The sequence below is a fragment of the Nelusetta ayraudi genome, unplaced genomic scaffold (assembly GCF_046127955.1).
Source record: "Nelusetta ayraudi isolate G7.1 ecotype Tasmania unplaced genomic scaffold, CSIRO-AGI_Nayr_v1 ptg000135l, whole genome shotgun sequence".
Lineage (NCBI taxonomy): Eukaryota > Metazoa > Chordata > Actinopteri > Tetraodontiformes > Monacanthidae > Nelusetta > Nelusetta ayraudi.
Window position 1 is genome coordinate 15,725,942 of NW_027466185.1, and position 24,517 is coordinate 15,750,458.

At 43.9% G+C, this 24,517-nt stretch overlaps 1 protein-coding gene across 1 annotated transcript; it reads left to right on the forward strand.

The window, feature by feature from the left end:
* Window positions 1–1,237: 1,237 nt before the first annotated feature.
* On the forward strand, window positions 1,238–23,860 carry LOC142877266 (immunoglobulin superfamily DCC subclass member 3). Its single transcript, XM_076011737.1, has 14 exons — window positions 1,238–1,594; window positions 8,958–9,263; window positions 11,268–11,412; window positions 11,505–11,635; window positions 12,653–12,790; window positions 12,890–13,048; window positions 17,879–18,044; window positions 18,628–18,878; window positions 20,038–20,202; window positions 20,321–20,509; window positions 21,507–21,620; window positions 22,110–22,236; window positions 22,452–22,566; window positions 22,920–23,860. Exons 1-14 carry the CDS (start codon window positions 1,546–1,548, stop codon window positions 22,995–22,997), a joined length of 2,133 nt encoding a protein of 710 aa, XP_075867852.1. The 5' UTR covers window positions 1,238–1,545; the 3' UTR covers window positions 22,998–23,860.
* Window positions 23,861–24,517: the final 657 nt, after the last annotated feature.

Below are 24,517 nucleotides of genomic sequence, written 5' to 3' on the forward strand. Positions count from 1 at the left end.
TCCTATGCAGGGTCACGGGGGTCTGCTGGAGCCTCTCCCAGCTGTCATAGGGCAAAGGCAGGGGACACGCTGGACAAGTTGCCAGTTCATCGCAGGGCCACATAGACACAAACAACCATTCACACTCACATGCACACCTACAGACAATTTAGAGTGTTCAATTGACCTCACATGCATGTTTTTGGAGTGTGGGAGGAAGCCGGAGAACCCGGAGAGACACACGCAGACACAGGGAGAACATGCAAACTCCACACAGAAAGGTCCCAGGCCCAGGCCCCGGAATCGAACCCACAACCTTCTTGCTGTGAGGCGGCAGCGCTAACTACTGCGCCACCGTGTCGCCCTCAACTTCAACATGCAGAGTACAACTCAAAGTACAAGTGGTAATGAAAAAACAAAATGGGATGCATCCCATCCAGGGGGAAAAGGATCACAGGTAAAACATGAACCGTTTTGCTTGATTCCTAAATAATTATTGAATGCTTTTTCATTCTCACTAGCTGCGTTTCCATGACCCATAGCATTGCACAAAACTTAAATATGACAATAAAAAAACTGGTGATGGAAACAGCTCAACTTGGAAAAACCTCTCAAATATGACTAAAAGGTTTTGACGCTCTCATGAGGTGGTTTTTCACACGTATCCATATAGAGGTATATCACAAGTGTCATGGAAACTCTTCTCGCATTTACACATCAGCGGACATGACGTACGGGGTCACGTGACCACTTCACTGACCAGAGGAGACGGAATATAATGGTTTTTTTTTTACAAATAATCAAAGAGAAAAATTTAACAACAATTCTTGACAGCAAGCAACATTGAAATGCAGATTTATGGCAAAATGTTTTGTATCTCCGTCCTCCTCAAAGTGAGTCCATTCAACGGAAACACCTGCCAATCGCAATTGTACCATGTCAAAAATTTAGAAATATCCCTTTTATTTTGCAAAAAAACTGTCATGGAAACTCAGCTACTTATTGCTGTGCTGTGGTGATGCTGGTGAAGGAGGTGTGTGTCCGGCTCAGGACACAGCTGGCCCATCAGGAAGGTGGGCTGGGCCGAGTGGCCGGCAGCCTTCTGTTTAAATGAATATCATTCAGGCATGTGGGGGCCGAGCGGCCGCTGCCATTGGTCGGCGTGACAGCAACCTGCACTGGCCAGCAGGAGCCACTTCATCAACGTCCATTCACTGACAACAATGAGGCTGAATAGCTAATGAGTGGCGTCCGAGCCGAGGTGTCATCCACGCACTGGTCTCAGAGTAGCTTTGGACACGACCAGAAGCTGACCAGCAGAAAGGTGGACTAGTCGCTGGACCAGTCGCTGGACCAGGGAGAACCAACCACAGACATGCTTTAACTAAGAGGAAGAAAATAAAATAACGCTTTTAGCTTTATCACCAAAGAAGATTCATTCTGGGAGGATTCAGAAGATATACCTTTTGATTTTTTTGGATTACCTTTTATTATTTTGTATTTGTCTTGGAGAGCTTTAATGGTCAGAAGCTTTGACTTGGAAGAAGCCGACGTGAAGAAACCAAAATGAAAGCGAGAGTGCTACTGAGCTGCCTGGCTGCTTTCTTCTGTTTAAGTGAGTAGACTCTTACTGGCACTTTAGTGAGGCAACTTGACAAATGCAGGATACAACCTGAGGTAACCCTTGGCAAGGCTCAGCAAGGGTTCCAGCTGCTTTGCACCGGAGCAATTCTGTGTTGCTTTTACATTGACTTTTTATGAGTAAAGCATGTGAAGTACGTGGAGAATTAACTATTTCTGTGAGCTCTGACATGCTCAGTTGTTATCACAGACATTTTCATGAATGAACGTGAATGACACTGACGGGTTCCCATGAGTAAGCTCATGCGCCACTAATGTTGATCAGTGTTTGTGTACCTTGAAAAAGATGATGGTGACGAGAGGAAACGGGATCTTTCCCAGTCCTTGTTTTTAATGTTGCACGTGAAGAACTGAATGCCAGGTTGTGTTGAGCTGAGAGCACTGAAAGCTTTTATCAAAACATATGTGACTTGATTTTCACTGTTTCTTCTCACAAATGCGATCAAAATCTATCGTAAATTTTGCAGAATGGGGAGTACAAGTGGGGAGTGCAGCTGTTCTCTTGAAAACAGTGAAGAACCTCAGAGTGCACAGTGCAAACTGATGAGCCTTCCTCTTGAGATCCCATACTCTTCCATACTCCTCCACACCAAAACAGTAAAAGAAGGCATGAATTAAATGTAGAATTGCCAATAGGGTGGTAGCACCTGGTGTGAACGTCACTGTTTATTCAATCAATGAATAAACACAGATTTGAAATAAATTAACTCAGTCAATTACAGCATATGTTAAACAGGCAAATCGAAGGTCCTCAGCTCAACTTTTTTTTAGTTCATTAACACAGGTACATTTTTAAATCCTACAAAAGCTTCTCTGTGGATTTAAAATAGGTTGTGTTTATTTTTGAAAATGTGCATGATTTGCATTCTTATGTCTAAACTTATTCTAGTGGTCATCTTAATTGGTCCAATCGGAGTATTTGTTTGTTGGTTTGTTTGTGTTTCATGCACAATATTGACATCTTCAAAAACAACACACAAACTTAATTATTTTTCTAAAAAGAAATATATATATATATGTGAATGAGGGAGAGAATTAGCATGAGAATGGCAGTGGTGCAGACGGTGTGGGAGGGAGGCTCAGACCACAGAGTGCAGGGGTTAGAGTCAGTGACCTCTGACTTTAGGAGGAGAAGGAGGGGGGGGTGGGGTTCTCGGTCACTAGGTCCCCCGGTCGGTCAGCCCAGCAGCCTGTGTGTGTGTGTGTGTGTGTGTGTGTGGGGGGGGGGGTGTTAGCAAACACAATGGCCTGCAGCTCCAAGTGCAGGGCACAATTGGGTGACGTGACCCTCACACCCTCATCTCCATAACACAGTGCTGCCTCTGCGCTCAGATTGAGACCTTATTAAGGAGATGTGTTAGGAGGTAATCCCCCCCCCCCCAATGCCCCCCCCCCTGCAGCTGCCCATGACCGTGTCCCTGACACCCGCCCCACACCCAACCTTCTCACACCCCTCACTTTAAGCCACAGTGGGGGGCAACAAAGAGCCTGTGGTGGTCCGCCATCCCCCAAGGAGGAGAACATCTCAATGTGTGGAGAACTAGCGCTAATGCTAACAGGATTGTGAAGGTACATTTATTAATGGCAGTGATGATGCTGCTGGACATCTTCATCCATCGCTGACTGCTGAAGTGTCTGAAACATCTGGTGACAAACGTCGTAGGAAAAGCATGAAGTCAATTTAAATGAAGCAGTTTGTCGTAGAGGCTCCCCCTCCTCAGGGAAAATAGTGCACTTTATGTTGGTTGGCATGTCACCCATTTGTTTACTCAAATGTAAAGGACCTTAAAAGAAACACTGTAAGGATGTTTTATTTTGAGCAGCTACTAAATTATCAAGCCACCAACATCTGTAGTTGAGGAGTTCTGGAGTTGTAAGGCGGCCGGTTTCAATCAAGTGGAAATATCTCACTTCCTGTCGAATCCAGAAAATTCAAATCGTATTAAATGTTGGTCTTGAAGGCAGGAACTTGTGGGTTTTTGTCGTATGTCTCTACGACCTTCCTATTGGCCACTAGGGGCATTTTAGTTTTAAGGTGGTTTTTGAGCGACTTTGGGTGAACAGAAAGCAGAAAGGTTCATCTGAAGACAGGGATTCAGCTCCATACAACACATAATATACTTTAGCATATTCCTCATCATACAAACATTTCCCATGTGATCATTAAGCCTATTTATTCTGACACAGTTGTGTACGTTCTCTTAAAACAATGACCATCGATGACCATCTATTAATGAGATGTGTATATCTACCTGTGGTGTTGTAGCTGCTGTATCTTTGGACTTGTCCACATTGGCTAGCAGACCTCCCTCGGGTGGAACCACTGCCTGATCCAAGCTAGACTTCTATTAGAATAAACTCACTCCTATCATCAAGTCAGTGTCAGTTTCTGCCAATTGCTCGCTTGTTTCTTTCCTCAACCAGCTGGTGGTCAGTTTTGCAACATCATCAGCACATTTAATTTCCTTGATGGTTTTACAGATTTGGTTTCTGTCTGCAATATTGGTCATCAACCACCTCTCCTAATGGCTTTATGCTCATTGGTATTTTTGGTTTCTGCCATTTGCCCCAGAAAAAGAGGTAGCGAAGGTGGTGAACACATTTGAGAGGTGAGAGCCCCAGCTGATTAAAACTCCCAAACAACGAGGCCCCTTCTCCATCTCATCAGAGCTTATTGATTATTGATCTACCTGGCTGTTGCGGATGTTGAATTGGGTCAGGCCTTTAAATCAGCACCAGACTCTGGAACACTGGCCCCTAAATGCAGATGGGACTTCTGGACCCTTGGGGCCAATATCAGTTTGTGTATGGATCAGTTATCAATAGGTCATGCTAGGGCGCCCCCTACCAAATTAAAGAGCCTTACTCAGTCTGCTGCATCACATGACAGAAGCAGTAGAGGTGCAGGGAATTAAGAAAATCAATGTGTGGCAGATGAGTTTGCAGTGTCCTTATATTATCAGTTATTACAGGTTTAAACTGATATAAGTATCATTTTCTTCATTCATCTAATAATGTTAAAGTTTACAGTTATTATTAAGCATAGAGGGACAGAATGTGCATTCTGATTTTTGCACCATGTAATTAAATTCTGTCAGTCCCAAGTCCATGTGTTGCATCACAACTACTTTTTTTTTTTAAAGCCTTTAGTTCTAATAGTTCTAAAATGTCTCCTAGTTATGACCAGATCAGACTCTCTCAAAGACGCCAATGATCTTGGCCATGGCACCTAACAATGAGCTCCATTGAACTAAAGACATCGGAGAACAATTGGTGACGTCAACCAAAGTTGTGTGTGGCTGAAGGCAGCAGCAGAAGCAGCAGCAGCAGCAGCAGCAGCAGCAAGCTGTCGCCGAGAGGCTGCGGGTTTGACTCCCATTAGGAGGATGAAGCAGGAAACCCAGGGGGCGATGGCTCTCTTTCTTCACCAAATACTTCAGTCTTCCAAGGCCGCACCTCCAACTGCTCACTGTTCAGTCCTGAGAGAGCTTCTCAGTGGGAAAAACACAAACTATGTAGCGTCCAGCATCTCTGAGGGTGTTTTGGATTCGCTGATAGTCAAATCAGATAAGAAACAGCTGCAATGACGTTGCAGTAAAAGCTCTTCATTATTACTTTCCATGATAAAAAAACAACAACCATCAGACCCATTGGAGGTCAAATAAAGAATGTTCCATTATCACTGCACTGGTCAATCATAGGTAAAGGACATGCAGTTGCCCTTCGTTTCTTCTTCTTCACTCCCTTTTTATTTTACTTCTACCAAAAGTGGTGAAGTTCATGGGCAGCATCTTTGCTAAACAATGGCACCCCCCCCCCCCAACCCACACACACACACACACACACTCCACCCAGCCCCCCCAACCTCATCTGCACATCTATCCTCCTTACCTCTGACTCTCCCATGACCCTGGAGGGGCTTGGGGTCACCAGCGCCGGGTGTGGGGGGGTTGAGCACCTCCCCCCACCCCCGCCTCAGAAAATCTCATTATGGCCGTCCCTATATTGGAAATGTTTCGAGCGTTAATGCTATGCACTTCATCACGCCTGCTGCGGCTGCAGTTTAGGGGCACATATGAGCTCTTCTTCCCAGGAGCTGTTTCTGAGAGTTTCATCGCAGCGTGTGGTTATTTTTGATTTCACTTCGTCGTTATATAGTTAAAAGTAAAAAAAAAAACACAACATTTTATTGTGCTCTGTTCCAAGATTGTTATCAAGGTTCCCAAGTATTCCACCCAATCATTGCAGTCCAACAACGCACTCATTTGTTCTCTTGTGACTTTCAACATTTGGGCAACTTACATGTAGTTTCAGTCCTCTGTGTAGTATCATTAGAAAAGTGGGTGTAAAAACTACATTCTATCTTTCACTGTACCAAGCATCCTCTCAAATGAGAAAAAGGTTTCACTTTTAGTAGAATGTGTTAACGTGTCAACTTTGCTTATTTTGTGCTTTCCATTGAGATATTAAATCTCAAACTGCAAAACGATGAGAAGCTCTGATGCATGACGTGGCTTTGTTCATGTCCTGACTCAACATTACTTCTTTGCTGTCCCACCAAACACATTTATTTGCTATGTTTCAGCAGATATCAACTCTGAGTGTAATAAGCCTCAGTGGTTGCCACATCATTGGTTCAATCACCGTGGCCACAGCAAGAAATGCTGCTTCCCCCTCGGGAGCCCTGAATTTCATTAGCAGCCCTGAGGGGTGTGCAGGACAGGGGGGTTGCAGGCCTCTATCAGAGCCTATCAGCCCATCCAGACACCACTGACTGCTGCACCATCAGCCCCTCTGCTGCCTGCATTCACTGCAGGCCAGGTGCTCATTTTACTTCACCTGACACACCAGTCAGACTGACTGAGGAAATGCATCACTTTTGATGTATTTTCTGTATGTTGCTATGAAGCGTCTTATCTATTCATATCTAATTACGCTACTGCTTTGACACTTTACTCGCTGACTATAAAATCATCAACAAGGACTGTCCATTTTCAACAAGGCCTGATAGGCACCAGCCAAATCCATCCATCCATCCCAATGAGCAGGAAACAATCAGCGTTCTAATAGGCAACTTAACGCAACAATATTGTAAAGTTCCCTTGTGTATTATTTGGCTTGGAGGAAACAATCTGTCATTGGATATTTAGAAAACATGTTGCTTTAATGTCAATGGAAAATGAAGCAAAGCAAAGTTGCAACCAAATCAGTGTCTTTGAAGCCCCACTGTGTTTAGCTCTTTATTGAAATGACTCTGAAAACACTGGAAACATGGAGGAAATACAGCTGTTTGATGACTGACTGACTATTAATATAATCTCTTCAAGTTCGGAGGCACAGATTAAAAAGCTCAACGGGCCGTAGTTTGCCCATGCCTTCCCTAGACCATTAACGATCATTGCATTGATTTAGTTGATTTGATTTCAGAATGGTATTTGGTGCAACAAATAAAAGTGCAAGGATCAAGACTTTTGTTTCAAAACTCCCATATCCACTGATATAACCATTGATTGTTGCCATCGTTCTGAGTATAGACCAGGCATGGGCAAACTACGGCCCAAGGACCATATGCAGCCTGTTGAGATTTTTCATCCGACCTTCCGAACTTGAAGAAATTATATTAATAGTCGGTCAGTCATCAAACAGCTGTGTTTCCTCCATGTCCTGGGTTTTCAGAGTCGTTTCAATAAAGAGCTAAACACAATGGGGCTTCAAAGACACTGATTTGTTGCAACTTTGCATTGCTTCATTTTCCATTGACGTTAAAACAACATGTTTTCTACGTATCCCATGATAGATCGTTTCCTCCTATGAGGTGGCTCACCAAAACATTTGGTACAGAGACACCTGACCATTGCCAAAGTCAAGTTCAGACCCGAGCGCCACTGTGTGGGACACTGGGACTGGATGATGTGCTGGCTGCTGGCGGCAGCTGGGCCACGAGTGGGAAGGCAGCGGCGCATTAAGAACAGATGCAAGGCTCTGGTCGGCGCCATGGCATTGATAAGGCATTGTTGCGCACGTTCAAGTGCATCTGCGCATTGTGTCGTGCCTCACAGCTGGGCCTGAAAGAGCTGCTGCTCTGGTCCCAGAGTTCAAGGCTCATTTGGATACGAGGACATTAGCAAGCAAACAAGGAGCAGGCGAGACAGAGAGTGTCACCAAGGTCACGGCAGAGTTGGGGGGGGGGCCACCAGGACCGGGACGAGGCCCGGAGCTCCGGTGGCATGGGAAAGTCACCTCGGCCGAGGCTCTGAATGGATGGAGGAGGAGGAGGGATGGAAAGAATGCATAAGAAGGGGCAGATGGCGCCCTCTTCGCTGCGCCCAGTCTGACGGGGTTTTTCTCTTAGTGAGTTTGCCTTTGGCTGCATGCAAATCAGCAGAGTCACAACACCATTGTCACAGTTTGGACTGATTGAATTGAGAAACTCCTCAGTTGACCCCTGCAACCCCTCCAGTGTTTTCCAGTGTCAACCACCTCGGCCCTTTGTTGGTCGCCCTCTCTGGCTGGGTAGCTCGCTGCCATTCACACCCTCATTGTGGCTCCGATTCAGTCAAAGTGTTACAGGCTGTAAAAAAAAAAACAATGCACCGTCAATCAAATGGAATATTTTTTGCTGCGTTTGATGGGTTGTGTGTTATCTTTACAAAGATGTGTGCCATTGTCACTCGAACCATTTCCGTGGGTTGAACTAAAGTTGAGTTAAAGTTTCAGAGTCGTTTATGCTACTAATAAGTTTTCTAGGCTACTAAATGTGAATGTAATAACTTCAGTTAGGTTTTCAGAAACTTGGCTTGTTGAAATAAAGAAGCCTTTTTTGGGGGGGATAAAAGGTGAAACATCTTCAAGATGGCAAGAACCAGTCCAGTTGCCTCAACGTGATTCTTCTACCTTATTAGCTTGCTGTGTTTGAATTTTGGTGAACTTGTTTTTTCTCCTTCTTTTACTGGATATTTGCACCAATTTTGATAACTATTTCTGTTTTTTCAGCCGCACAATGATAGATTAGACTAAATTAATGCAATTTGATTTTTGCTCGGCAAACACTGAAACAGGTTCAGCTGAACTTGTGCAGTAAATACATAATTGTGAACGTGTAGTAAAGACAGAATTTTATGATGACTGAGAGTTAAGTCTAGCGAAAACATTTAACGACTCATTTGTGAGTGACTTACTTCATTTGAGTACCAAGAACTTGAAACAAGCTTTGTTTTGTATCCCAACAGAGTGATAGAGATAGCAACCATGTTGACCCTGAGAAAGAGCCATGTGATTGGCCCAGAGTGTCACATCTCTGACCTCTAACCTGCTCTTCCTGTTCTTCTCTTCTCCAGGTAGCTGCCTGGCGTCAGAGCTCTCCTTCCTCCTGGAGCCCAGCGATGTGATTGCAGTCCGTGAGCGTCCCCTGATGCTGGACTGCAGGGTCCAAGGCGACGAGCCCATCATGATCACCTGGCGTAAGAACAGCGTGCCCGTGCCCACCAGCGCCCGGGTCCAGGTGCTCTCCAACGGCACGTTGCTCATCCGCAGCTTCCAGAAACGCAAAGAGGGGAGCGAAGGCGACATGGGCGAGTACGACTGCACCGCCCAGAACCGCTACGGCTTGCTGGTCAGCCGCAAGGCCAAAGTCCTGCTGGCATGTGAGTATTGGAGAAGGCAACTCAATGTCAGCCAAAGATGTTTGTTTTTTCAAAGAGCCAAACTTTAACACTCAGTGGGGCCAAAATTACAACTTGGACAAAGTCTCAGGCCAATACTGATATTTATTGAAAAAATCTTCCTCCAGATAGAACACTTGATCTTGATAATGGAAGAAGCAAAGCTTAATACTATACAATAGATAACTTCATATTGCACACATGCAAAATGGAATTTCAAATTTTTAAAAACTCATCAAAATAAATCAAATGTAAATAAAAATCATGTGCCTCTTTTTTATTTGCAGCCTTCTGATTTAAATTTCAGCAGTAACATTTTTTCCCCGGCTGATAATACATTTAAAAATAAAACATCAGCAATAAACCAATGAATTCATAATAATAATAATAATAATAATATCCTTTGATGATAGTCCTGTCTTGATTGACGTGCCAAAATACCAGCAGAGCATTCTGGGATTTGTAGTCTTAGCGCTGCATGTGCTGTATAATAGCAGTGACACTGCGGGCCAAATTTTGCCCGCGGGCCAGAGTTTGACACCTATGAACTAAAATGATTGCATGATGATTTACTGACAATTGATTCCTTTGATTAAGAAAAAAGACGAAACAAATAAAAGGCTCTGTTTTGAATTTCATTCCAATTCAAAACCCAATAAGAACCTGGACAACAACAGCACCATTTAAAAAGTCTCTCAGGTGGAAGACGACAAAGGAAATGACAATTTAACACACTGTGCTAAATCAGTTGGAATATATGTGACATCCTCTCCAGACATTTCAATATCCACACCCACTATTTTATCCAGCTGCAGTAAATATGCACCGGCAGTAGAGGGATTCCCAGCAACAGCTCCAGCAGGTTGTGTGGAAAAACATTCCAGTCACTTTGTTCCACCTGATATTTCACCGTGGGAATCATACTTGGCAGGACCAGGCCCCCAACTTTTTCATCCTTTTATCGCTTCCCAGCCAGTCTCAGACACAACCATTTTATGTAACATCTATAAATTACACTGCTAGTTAGTTACTGTACATGAATGTAACCCCTCTCACACGTACCCCCAGCCCATTAAAACTGAGGTTTATGGGTAATCCTGGAGAGTTATGGAGTTGAGGAGGTCTTACTACAGTCCAGCCAGTTTCCACGGGGATTTGCTTTCCTTCGCAGGGGAGAGAGAGAGAGACAGAGAGAGACAGAGAGAGACAGAGACAGAGGGAGAGGGAGAGGGAGAGGGAGAGAACATTGCACAGCGTGAAATACTTTAATTCAGTCCAAAACTCCACCACGTGTCTCTACCCAGGTCGACACAACATTCAGCGCCAACAGAGGTGTCCTGTAACCTTCCCTCACACTGATGCACTTTTTGATTTGTTTTTTTTTTCCATTTGTGAGTCACTGTAAACCAACTCATGGCAGCGAGAGAAAATCTGATGGGAAAATATGTGAAGACAAATACCAAACAGCAAAGACAGGTTTAGAATGAAATGAAAAATGCTATGTTGCTTTCCTCCTTTGGGAATCAGCTAATATTTCTTTATCAATAATATAATATATGTTATATACACTACCAGTCTTTAGTTTGGACACATACTTCTGATTGAATGGTTTTTCTTTCATTTTCATGACTATTGACATTGTAGATTGTCACTCAAGGCATCAAAACTATGAATGAACACATATGGAACATGGATTCAACAAAAAAAGTGTGAAAAAACTCAAAGAAGTTTCATATTTCAGATGATCTATCACCCTTCATATAAAATATATATAACATAACATGTTTAGGTATTTAACATTAATTTTCTTTTGCCACATTAATCGACATATCTTGGTCATATATATGATGTCTTCAGTGTGTATCATCAGTGTAGAAAGCAGTCAAAGAACAAACAGGTGTGTCCAAACTTCGGACTGCTAGTGTATATACACAATATTGTTCTTTTTATCTGGCCATGAATGTAAGTGGTTGATTTGTTTCCCAGCTCTTCCAAAGTTCCACACCCACCCAGCGTCCATGTCAGTGGAGGAGGGTGGCGTCGCTCGCTTCCAGTGTGAGATCAACGGAGTTCCTGAGGCCAACATCACCTGGGAGAAGAACCGCATGTTGCTCAACACCACGGACAACAGGTGATAGACCAGCTGCGCAGTGCGACCAGGCTGGCCTTGACTGAGAAATTACACAACGTTTGACTGGAATATTTGCTCCCTCTGTTGTGCAGATACACTCTGCTGCCAAAGGGCATTCTGCAGGTGACAGGTGTGAAGCAGGTGGATAGAGGAGTCTTCCGTTGCGTCGCCAGCAACATTGCAAACACACGCTACAGCAATGAGGCCACTCTCAACATCACAGGTACGTGGACACACATTCCACAAAGATTCCAAAAAAAGAAGGCGAGCGAGAAAATAATCAATTCGTTATTGAATTAATGTTTCTGTCCTTGGTATTGTTTCAACTTTACAGTTGATGTCTTTGATTTAGCTGTTTGATTTATTGTTTTTTTGAGGGCCATTGCTGGACTCATGCATTTGTTTTAGGTTACCAGTTCATTTTACAGATGAAAGGGGGAAACTTGTATTTGTTAAATTACTGCCCTGTGAATCACTGGTTACTAGTTGCATTACTTCCACAGTCATTTTACTGTAAATATTTCACAGTATAATTGTAGTAAAACTATGTACTGCAATTTAACAGCTTTCACGTTTAATGTAGCAGTATTGTAGCAGTTGTTATTTGCAGTACTTAACTGTAAAATTACAGTAATTGCCTGTTTACTTGCACTTTTTACACTAATCTATTGTGTTAATATAGAAGTGGGTTTACATAGCGTTCTCAAAAGAAATCTTAATACAATTTCCATCCACACATCCATCCATTTTCCATACCCGCTTCTTCCCGAGCGCAGGGTCACACAGTAAATATGTAACAATAATACACAGTAATACATGCATGTAATAATACAGTAAAATAGTGATTTCACAATAAATTCTCCGGACAGCATTTTGCTGTGAAAAAATACGTAAACTATTGTGGAATCCTGGTAACATTTACCAGTTTAGACATCAGTGGCGGGCTATGCTCTTCTTGCCGAGGCCTTCAGTGATGACAGTGATGAGACCCCCCTAAGTTCTATGACAAGAACAGGCTATGGAGAATACCTTTATTATCATATTTATGGGAAAATGTAAGTATGTTTGTGCCAATAAAGAAGGACTTGCTGGCCCTGACGACCCACCACTGTAATTTGATGACCCTTCATAACAGTAACTGTTAACACAAAACTGCAGAGTGGAGTGGCAGGATGTTTATCTTTCTTATGCTCAGTTGAGAAGGCACCAAAGTTCATCCCTGTTGTGGTCATGACTGCAGGCACAGCCTCCAGGATCTACAAAGAGCCAGTCATCCTGTCAGGACCTCAGAACCTCACCATCAATGTTCACCAGACAGCCATTCTGGAGTGCATCGCCACCGGAAACCCAAGGCCCATAGTGTCCTGGAGCAGGCTGGGTAGGAACCACCACCACCGCACCTGGGGAGATGGTGAAGTTTGGTGGAGGATGACTTGATGTGGCATGTTCTGATTTATATTCTGATGTTCTCCTTCAGATGGACGCTCCATTGGTGTAGAGGGGATCCAGGTTCTGGGCACTGGGAACCTCATGATCTCAGATGTTTCCCTGCAGCACTCAGGCGTGTATGTGTGCGCCGCCAACAGGCCAGGGACCAGGATGAGGCGAACTGCACTGGGACGACTCGTGGTTCAAGGTAAAATTGTGCAAAGTCTTCTTGAACAAAGTAATAGTCACAGTTAAAATAATGAGAACATTTTCCCTCTTCAAACAAGGGTTTACAAATGTTGAAGACATAAATGTGTATGTGTATACATGTGTACATATGTCATATATCATATATATAATAAATAGTATATATACATATACTGTGTATATATATATATATATATATATATATGTATATATATATATATATATATGTATATATATACATATATATATATATATATATACACACACATTTAGGTCATATAAAGTCATATATTCCACTTTTGCCAGTAACATATGTATCACATCCAGGTTAATGCCTTTTAACCAAAGCAAACAGCAAGTGTGTGTGTGTGTGCGGTCATTAACTAGCCCTCAGGGTGAGTGGAAGGCAAAGGGAAGGCTCAATAGCAGAGCCGCACCTCTCCTCCTCACCTCTGACCTCTGACTTCTGGCTGCTGGCTGGCTGGGGGTTGGTGGTGCTGAGTGCAGGCGGCTGCAGCAGCAGCAGCGTATGGTGACACTGTTGGTGTGAACCTCCACCCCCCCCCCCCCCCCTCCTCATCTCGAGACCCTCTCTACCTTCCCAACAATTAAACGCTGACACTGTTCAGCTGTGTGTGTGTGTGTGTGTGTGTGTGTGTGTGTGTGTGTGTGTGTGTGTGTGTGTGGAGGCCTCTGTCCTGCTCTGGAGTCATCCATCAAACAGTAGATGTCAATACAGTGGGGCTTACTCCTGTTTCTCAGCTCTCTTTCATAATTGGCCTCCCCACAGTTTCAGCCAATTAACAGCTCAGCCTCCACGGTGTCAACAGCTCATTGATGGAGGGAGGATGGAGGGATGGAGGGAGGGAGCGCACAGTAGCACATAGGCTGAGAGTGTAATATTCCTAATGACCTTGGAAAATGTGAGGGTGACGAAGAAGGATGGAGTGTTTTGGTGTCAACGTAAAATGAAGCAAAGCAAAGTTGCAACCAAATCAGTGTCTTTGAAGCCCCATGGTATTTAGCTCTTTGTTGAAATGACTCTGAAAACACTGAAAAAATGGATTAAATACAGATATTTTATGACTTACTGACTATTAATATAATTTCTTCAAGTTCGGCAGACCGGATTTTAAAAGCTTAACGGCATAGTTTGCCCATGCCTGCTTCATACTATACTAAAACTCATCTTGGATGGTGATGTCATCATATCCATGTACATTTAAAAAAACAACATTTTCAGCCAAGGGAGTTGGTTTTTGTTTAAGTAACTTATTGAGAGACAAACATATTTAAACATGAAGCACCGTCCCAGTTTTTAAAGCTTAAAGCAGCCAAGTCAATGTGAGTGACATTAATGTGTATTCATATAATTCAGTTGTGCCTTCGTCGATCCATCCCTCCTGTTCCTCCCTTGACTGGATCAATCAATACTCTCTCCTGTCGCTATCTCCCAGTGATTGGCAGTGCCCCCTGGTGTCCAGGCTGATCTCTAATATATTCATTAATATATTGATCAAGTTGCTCTTTTTGGGCTGTTAACCCAGAACAAAGAGCTCCAGTTGTTTTTGGACATCTGGTGATCTGGCCACCAACAACATAGATTTCAGAGCACGCTGGTGATGAAGTTCAAATGTGAATCGAAAATGCGATTCTCATTGTATTGTAGTGGTATTGTAGTGGTGTCTTCTTTTGAGTAAAATGAGATAAACAGTTGGACACAAGGAGGTTCATTTATATTCTCTCCATGGACTAATATTAGACTACAACATATAGAAAGTATTTAATATATCCAGTGTTATACATCAAAATCTCTATAATTTGTTGGATGTGTAAATAAATTCAAATACTGTGTTAATATTATTAAACATTATGTTGGAGGATTTTGATATTCACCTCAACAATGACAGTCTAAATAAAGCCAGGAAGTAAAGTTACAGAAAACAGGCATAAAAAAGGTTGTTTGGTGTTATAATTATCACATACATACATACATACATACATACATACATACATATCAGATTTTGGAAATGGTTAAAAGTAATTCACAATCTAATTTCAGTTTTCCAAATGTGGAGTATTTTCATGAGCGTGGAATCTTGCTGAGCCCACGATGAGTCGCATTGTTTAGGGTTTGATGCTGGTGGCTTCAGTCAAGTTCAGCTAGGCTGGCTGTGTGTCCGTGTGTGTGTTGGTGAGGCCAAGGTCAGTGAAGGTCAGCAGAGGTCCAAACTTTCACACAGTCGGTTTGCGCTCGTCGTCTGGATGGGGAGACAAAAGAGGACGAAGAGGAAACAGGGACAACAAAGGCTGGACGGTCATTGCCAAGTGGGAGGGGCAGGTGGTGGGTGGGGGAGGTGGGGGTGTAAAGTGACCTGCAACCTCACACCCCCTGACCTCTGACCTCAACAGAAGGACCCAGGATATACATCTGTAAGAAACGGTTACGACAAGGAGAGGGGCGAGGGGGGATCAGAATGAGGAAGGGCGGATGAGGAAGATGGGTGGATGAGGGGGCGGAGGTGTGGACTCTGGGTTAATGACAGGAGGGAGGGAGGGAGGGAGGGAGAGTTGGTGCTGGAAGGGTGTCGCAACACAAGCGGAAACACACACAAAGGCTGAGCGGCTATTGTGAAGGATGGGGACCAAGACAAATTTCTGCATTTCAGACTGCATTTCATACACAAGGCAACTCAATGAGCTTTACATAATGAAAAGTTCCAACATTTTAAACAAAGAACAAAAAACAAAGAACACAGAGTCTTCAAAGACAAAAGTGCAGAGAAAAAAGACAGAATCAAATCAGTAGAGGTTCATTAACACATGCTGTGCAGTATAATGAGCAGTAATGAAGGAGAATAGAAATAAAAAGATGATGATAAAATATAATGAGATGAATAGAAGCATTCAGTCATCAGAGAAAAGAAGAGTCTTTAACCTGGATTGAAACACATTCACACTGACTTCACTTCTGTTGGCAGCTTCTTCCATTAGTGAGCAGCATCGCAGCTCAATGCTGCTTCACCATGTTGACTTTCAACTCTGGGCTCCACTAATCTAAGTCTGCAGAGCTCGCAGTCCTACTGGGTTTATATTCCATTAGCATCTCTAGTTAACTGCCAACTTGCACCACCTTTTTCAAGGAAGCCCGACTGCCAGTGAACTAAATAGGAAACCCCTAATTAAGCAGACTTCCTTAAAATTTGACAAACTGGACCTTTCAGCAGAGGTTTGCATGGCTAGCTACAGAATGTCCCCCAGCACAGTTCAGAATGGATGGCATGAGCATGGGTGTAAACGGTCCAGTCGTATCCAATTCCATTCCTGGCATGTAAATCCAGTCAGGTTGAGGCAATAAACAGACGTAAACCCTCCAAACAAAAGGGGGCTCAACGCAATAAGCAAGGGCACAAGTGAGGTCAAGGTCAACGGAGTCACCTATCGACGGAGAGTATAGATCCACTGCCCAATGGTGAGCTGCGGGTCCCTGACACCCCCCTTCATATCCCTCCCCCCTGAATGATTGAGAGGATGGATCAGCAGATGTAGGGGAGGGGTCCCCACCCCCACCTACCTCGAACCCCCACCTACCCCGAACCCCCACAATACTGAAACACAGGGAGGAAAAATAGTTATTTATCAAAGGAATTATGAATAGCAGATACAGCCGAGAAGTCAGATGGATGAAATCCATTCCTCCATAGAGAGTAGCACTCTGACTTTGCTTCTTTTCTGCTCACATCATCATTAAAGCATGTTAAATGTGTTACATATGTGCTTCATAGATAGATAGATAGATAGATAGATAGATCAACTGGCCAAAGCAGGCACGACTGTCATATTGTGACTCATTGCCTGGAGACCCGCTGGCGTGATGTTATTATGTCAGAGTGTGATCAAATTTAAGTGAAACCCGAAGCTCAGAACTCAGCGCATCGTCTCTGTGATTCCGTCTGCTCGTCTTCTATCTTTTGGCTGAAAACGTGGACTTGCTCTTTCTCCAGGCTCACAAGGCCATTGTTAATCAAAGTGGTCGCACAAAGTGATGGATGCGCCCTTATGGAAATAGTCATTTACTCCACACATCCCCCCTTTGGGCATTGTTGGGTAGGTTGGATGGGGTGGGGGTGTTGGGGTGAGGTTGGTGGGGGAGGGGGATGGGGTGTTGGAGGGTCACACACACACACACACAGTGGGTGTTGAGGCCAATAGATCAACGAGATGCTGAGCCTGGGCCGAGTGGGAGTGGCCACGCCTTTATCCCAGCATATAGATATATGCATGTGTGTGTGTGTGTGTGTGTGTGTGTGTGTGTGTGTGTGTGTGTGCGTCTCGGATCTGGACTGGCACTTGTCATGTGTGAGTTCAAGTGCAGCCATGGGGTATAATGATAATAATGCTGTGTTGCTTTTTGTGGGTGTTCAGTCTGCTGTTCAAGGAACATCCATAACACGCACACACATTTACAAAGAGAAAAAAATATTTGAGATTGCACACCGTAGCCCCAAGCGACAGATATGTCAAGGCAGAAATCGCCTGGCTAATAGATCAAAGTTCATCGTTGTCATCATTTTGATGAACATTTTAAAAGTAAAAATGACTCAAAATTATCAACAACATTAGTGAATTTCAGTAAGTTTTAAAAAATCATATTAATGCGATTAAGAAGGTGCTGGTCAAGTTGATCTTGATGGTTGAGTGAAGATCAGAGATGGCTTGAGGGCCTTCACAAACCTTTATGCACATTTTTGCACTTTAATACAAATGTCAATCTGTCTGTCTACCTGTCAAAACGGCAGCAGAGTCTCATCCTGCTTTCTGTCCTCCTCAGCTCCTCCAGAGTTTCTGCAATGGCCGCAGTCCGTGTCAAAACCAGCAGGGGGCAGTGCGGTCTTCACTTGCGTGGCCCAGGGGGTTCCGGAGCCTCACCTCATCTGGTTGAAGAACGGCAAGGTCCTCATGCCTGGGCACAACGTCAAGTTGACCAACAACAACAGGTGGGTCGCACTAATCTTTCGCATTTGATCTCACTTTTCAAGGACAAGAATTTTTTTCACCATTTATTTTAAACTCAAGGTTGATAGTGGAACTAAATTGTACTTTATAGATAGATAGATAGATAGATAGATAGATAGATAGATAGATAGATAGATAGATAGATAGATGTACTTTAATGATCCCAGATGCTTCCCATTGCCAATTGACAATATCATGCACTTGGTATATTTGAATCCATGTATCTTCAACTCCCTCAAAGTATCAGGATTTTATTCTCGTCCCAAACAAGTGGCCGCCTTTCAAATTGCATTTGAGTTTGAGTTTAGTTTCTGTGTGTTCTGTTTTTTGTTTTGTTTTGTTTTTTTTAACAAATGTAAAACTAAACTTTGTAATCATTTCTCATTTTAGTGTTACTATTATTTTAACTGTAAAGCAGTGTCAGTGGTATTGATTTCATTTGTAATAATAATATAGCATGGTAGGGCCTCCTTCCTTGCCTGTGTTTGGGGTTGAAGGTTTGAAGGTGTTCTGTCTCTGAGGAACTGTGAAGACTGATGCTATTCCTGTGTTTGTCCTCCGCAGCACTCTGGCTCTGACTCGGATCACCTCGGAGGACGAGGCCATCTATCAGTGCATCGCGGAGAACAGCGCCGGCGCCAACCAGGCCAGCGCCCGGCTGGCCGTGGCTCAGGCCAAGGATCTCCCTGCTGCTCCGGAGGGCCTGACGGCCAGCGCCATGTCCACTAACACCATCCACATCGCCTGGAGAGAGCCGCCCGCCCAGGTCACCGAGAACATCATCGGATACGTCCTGCACATCCGCAAGATCGGAGGTGGGTGTTGGAGCGCACAAACATGACAGTATACGTCATAACCAGCTCAGTGGTCTCGAAGTAGAGTGTCCGCCCTGAGACTGGTAGGTTGTGGGTTCAATCTCCGGCCGGCTCAAACCAAAGACTGTAAAAATTGGCCCTTTGCCTCCCTGCTTGGCACTCAGTATTTAGGGTTGGAATTGGGGGGTTAGATCAGCCAACGATTCCTGGGCGCAGTACCGCTGCTGCCCACCGCTCCCTCAGGAAATGATGGGTCAATTGCGGATCGCATCCTTTGGGATGAGACCATCACTGGGACTTTAACTTTCACCCTTGGCATTTCACAGAGGTAAAATTAATGTACCTCATCATGGCATCAAGACTGTCAAAAGTGAACAATAAATGGCAATTTTAAGACGTTAGTGGACACAGTTTTAAAAAGTCTAGCTAATGTATGTCATGTGAGCTCAAACATTGCATATTAAACTGTGCACTGTTGCCATTTCATATAGGACACTAACGAAACAACAACAAAGCCAAATATTCATAGGAAATAAAGGTGAACAGCTGATTTACATTTGTTTTTGAGAAAATGCAACAGCAAAACAGTTGAACAATAATGCACCATGTTATTTACACTATAAATTCCAGATGATTCAGCAATTTACCTTCTCGTTGTGGTAGCTAACAGATCTCTGGGGTTTATTAAGTCTTTCAGGTTCTCATAAGTGCTTATTCAAGCACAGGACACTTACGTGTGAAGTTCAGTGTAAGGCTAGCGTGCAGACTCGAGATCTGATTGGCTCGGGTTGCAACTGACTGTGGTGCGTTCACTGACAGCCAACAGAAGCCTGCACTGTTGGTTCTGAAGGCCTCAGGCAGATTTTATAGAACATGGGAACACAGGCTAGCTGAAACACGATTGAATAAAAACTTCATCCTAATATACAACAATGGAGGCAGCGCCACCTAGGGAATATAATGACATGAAGAAAACAGACTATGCAGATTCACCCTATTATCATATCCATGGGAAAAAAGACCACTTTTCTGAGTATGTTTCGGCCAGCAGAGAAGGTCTTGATGGTCTTGCTGGTCCTGACGGCCCACCTACTCAAACATATACATGATTGCTAAAAACATAAAAAATGTTGTGAACTCACGTTGGTGTGTATTTCAGAGTCTGACACACTGGAGCTGCAGGAAGCCATCAGCAAAGGAAAATTCCAACATGATGTGTCCAACTTGGAGCCAGCCACCACCTACTCACTCTACCTGAAGGCCTACTCACCATTGGGAGCAAGTCAGCAGTCCCACACTGTGGTGGCGACGACACTTGGAGGCGGTACTGGCACAAATCCTTCACTGTCAAAATCTTCTTCTTGTTTTGCAGGAACTGCTTTTAGTTCAGTTTTTCCTGGGCTTCCTCTCAAAACTCCTTTTTTTCTCTTTTGTCCACACAGCTCCAACCCCTCCAACCTTCTTCACCAAGGTGATGAACTCCAGCAGTGTGCAGGTGCTGTGGGAGCTGCCCAGTAAAGCCGGCAAGGCTGAGGGCTTCAGACTGTTCTACCGCAGGGTCCCCCACGCCCTCTTCCAGGGGCCCATCCAGCTGCCTTGTCTCGTCAATGCTCACACCATCGCTGATCTGGGTACGCATACGCTGCAAATATTGTACAGTTCTGTCCCCTTGTTTTTCAAGTTGTGTGTCAATGGCCACCTGGCTATAAAAACACCCAACTCTAAATCCATGTATAACCTCTTAGGAACTACGTATGAAGGGATGTTTAAAAACTATTTATTTTTCGATCAACTTCATATAACAATAACCTTTTAGAGTCTTATAAATTTCAGTCTTATAATGACCAACACTTCCCAGGTGCTGAAACCTACAAAAGTGAAAGTGATGTCACTCATTCTGTTGGAATAGATCATGGAAGGCATGAACTTTACACCCTAACCCACCCATCAATAGGCAGTTCCTCGACCTCGACTCCAACTGAAGAGAAACTCCTTGTCACAGCAATCAATCAGTCAATCAACTTTGATTTGCAAACCGCTAAATCACATCCAAAGGCTTCTCCAAGCGCTTTGCACAATCAAAGAGAAAAGCAACTGATCACTCTGGAGGGCGACCATCAGCTTTGACCGGTTGTGGTGAAAAGGAAATACAATAAAAGGACGAGATGGATATAGAAATAGATGTAGAGTCAGACATTGGACCCATGAGGCAAACCATCACATCCAGCCACACTGGTATTTCACATGGACCTCTATCACTGTGGAGGTGTCAGGGTTGTTGGTTTTCTCTTAGTGGCCTCGAGGGTCGTGGGCCATGTTCTTGTTGAGTGGATGTGTTCTTCCATTGAGAAGGCTGCTGGCTGTTGGCTTTTGCCCAATTTTGACTGAGAATATGTGTAACAGTAGATGGGACCGCTGGTAGTAATACTAGGAGGTGTTTGACTTCAGTTCCTTCAAGATAAGACAAACCTTCATTGTCCCACACGCAAATTTGCAAATGTAACATTATGGCTCGAGTTGGAGAGGGAACTAGAGGGAGTATGAAACGATTAACGTTCCCTTTCATCTCCCCGAAAAGCCTTATTCAAAGTCTTCAGTACTGACTCAGTATCCTGCCTTCTATTTCAGAAACCGGCGCAGTGTATGAAGTCAAACTGGTGGCCTACAATGGGAATGGGGAGAGCGACGGTTCTACGAGGCTCGTGTCATTGGTTGAGGAGAGGGCGAGCGACCCAACTACTGGTGAGTACAGGAAGTGTCATGCAGTACAGAGTTAACAATGAAACACGTCACTAAAAGGACATATGTTTTGCCCAATGTTGAGGTCACTCATCATACTGTTTGATTTTAAACGTATAATTTTTAGAAGTTATATAGAATTATGGAATTATTATTATAGATTAAAGAATTATAATTATAATTATAGAATTATATTTAGAATTTATATATTTATATAGAATTTATATACAAACTCAATCGAATAAGATCAGAGGTAAATGTGGAATGTTCATATTCATACTGTAACAAACTGGCTCATGCTGCAGGGGAGTTAGGTTTTAAAGAGGAAACTCACAGGTGCAGTTTAACAGCACTAAAAGCTCGTCAGAGTGCCTTGTGATAAGAGCGCGCAGCCTTGATTCAAGATGATGAAATCAGCACGATGATGGAAAATCCCTGTTCACCGTGTGCCAGTTTGATTTGATGGAAGCTGTGGTGTGTGTGTGTCTTCAGAGGGGAAGAGCCTGTGCCAGTGCAGGGATGGAGAGGCCTCCCTCGGCAGCATCGTCATTGGCATTCACATTGGCACTGCCTGCATCATCTTCTGTGTTCTTTTCCTGCTGTTTGGATACCGCCGCAGGTGAGCCACCCAGCCACTGTCCCACCTGGGGTCCAGTAATTACATAGATATACATTTTATAACACATCCAGAGTTATCCTGTGAGGTTAGATGGACTTTGTCACTAATTCAACCTGTAGCTGGACCAACCGTCATGATCTAATGATTTATTTATTAAGTTGTTTCACGCTTTTTTTCAGTTTTCTCTGTTTTCACTGGTGGAATTGTGTTTGCAGTCTGTTTTGCGGCAGAGGGACTCAGGATAGCTGGTCTGTGCCCAGAGAAAACACAGGACATAACGGCATCCACAAAGATGCAGCGAACCATCACAGAGCAGAACCGGGATCTCAGGTACTGACCTGCAAAATGCTCCTCGATCACACTATTACACTGCCAGAACTGCATCACATGGCACATTTCATTTTCTAATGTGCCTCTTGGTGAGCGGGCTTTGCAAATAACAAAAATACCTACATTGTTATTGCAATAACTATCTTGGCTGTAAGTCTACAAGAAGTGCTGTGAACAACAAGTTTAGCACCTTAAAATCAGCATTATACTTATTGATTGATACGATTGATACTTATTTGACAGTAGTGACGTTTTTAATGTGCACATGTGTAATGTCTGCACCCCTGACTCTGGTTTCTCTCTTTTCTTCTCTCTTCTTCCCCCTGGTCTCCTGGTGTGACTGTCACTCACAGCCGGAGGGCCAACAGCGACAGTGCCAGGTTGTCATCGAGCAGCACTTGTCTGATTTGCCTGGTACGGGCGCTGGCTAACACTGGTCTCTAGTATACAAACCATCAGTTCAACCCCCATCAGTCCTCCTTCCCCTGGAAACTCTTTCTCCAATCACGGAGCACAGAAGGTGCTCCGTGATTGGAGACAGTCAGCCATAGTCACATGGACCAGGTGGCTTCCTGGTCCTGAAACAAGCCATCCCATAGACCCCTGACCAAACCAAAGCGTACCGCCTTTATTGCCTGCTCACATGCGCACGTTGCATGTGGAGATGAAACAAGTGGCCTCACGTGACCCTCATGCTTGAACTGGAGTCTGATCTATAACCAAAATATTTAATTTCTCAGACCTCCAGCGATGAGCTGACGTGAGGAAATGTGCATTGTGGTGTTAAAAGAATGAAGCTTGAACTCATTCTTAGCTGTAACACTTTGCCTTCAACTCCCCTGCAATAAGAAAGGGAAGAGATGCAGCAGCCTTTGTGAACGCCTTACAGAGATAAGAGTCTGCGTCGAGATGACGTATGGTTCAAACAGGCTTTTATCTCTTCCTCACATAGAATGCTACACAACTCCAAGGATGAAACAGCTACGCTGGGCTGAAAAGAATGTCTGAGCCATAGTTGGGCCAATGTTAGCCCTGTGTTTGCCTACCTCAACCAAAAAAAAAAGAATAATGGCTTTATGAACCTTGGTCCCCTTGAGAGATGCCCTCTAGCCTCTACCAGTGCCAATGCCAGTGTACCGTGCCAGCTGCCAACCAGATGAGTTCAAAGAGTGTCCTGCCGGATGACTACCATGGAGAGACCAACCACCACTGGCCCAAAGTCCTGCTACCACAAGCCATAGCCTTACTTTCCCCGGGGTCGTCCCGAGCCTTAACTACTTCTTCTTCCAGCCACATCGACTTTCTTTTCTTGCTTTGCTTTGTCTGATTTGGAAGGATTTCTTTTTTGTTGGTCTAGTTTTTACACTTTTATGATATTAACAAAAAAGGGACGAGCCTCAACGTCCACCTCCAAAGACAAAATTCTGGATTTCCCTTTCCGGACAGACTCTGGTTAATCTGGAGAGTGCCACAAAAACCCAGAAAGTCAAGAATTTATTTATTTTTTCCTTTTGCTGTTCTCTGGCAAACCAACTTCAGAATGACAGGACGCTTGGATGTGCCGCACAGACTTGATATCATAGCAAGGAAAAGCCAAAAACTGACTGGGACCACCTGCCTGGTTGGCTCTCCACAAGCCAAATGGGTTGTCCCAGGACCTCGGCGACACTGAGTTGGTGGCAAAAAGAAAAGAAGTTTTAAGGGTGAAACTGCCTGAACGCACGGATAAGGCTTGAGTTTCACCAAGTCAGCTTATCCAAAAAAAAAAAAAAACGTATACTTTGAAAACCAAGCTGAATGATTCCCAAAGATTTAAACATTTGTTGGTTTTCATGATTTTTTTCCTTTCAAAATGACTTTAAAACAGATGGACGTTTACTCCCAGTTTTAGATTGTGCCTGTTGTGAAGGGTGACCTGTGTGTAAAGTGCTTTAACCAAACCCAAGCCAAA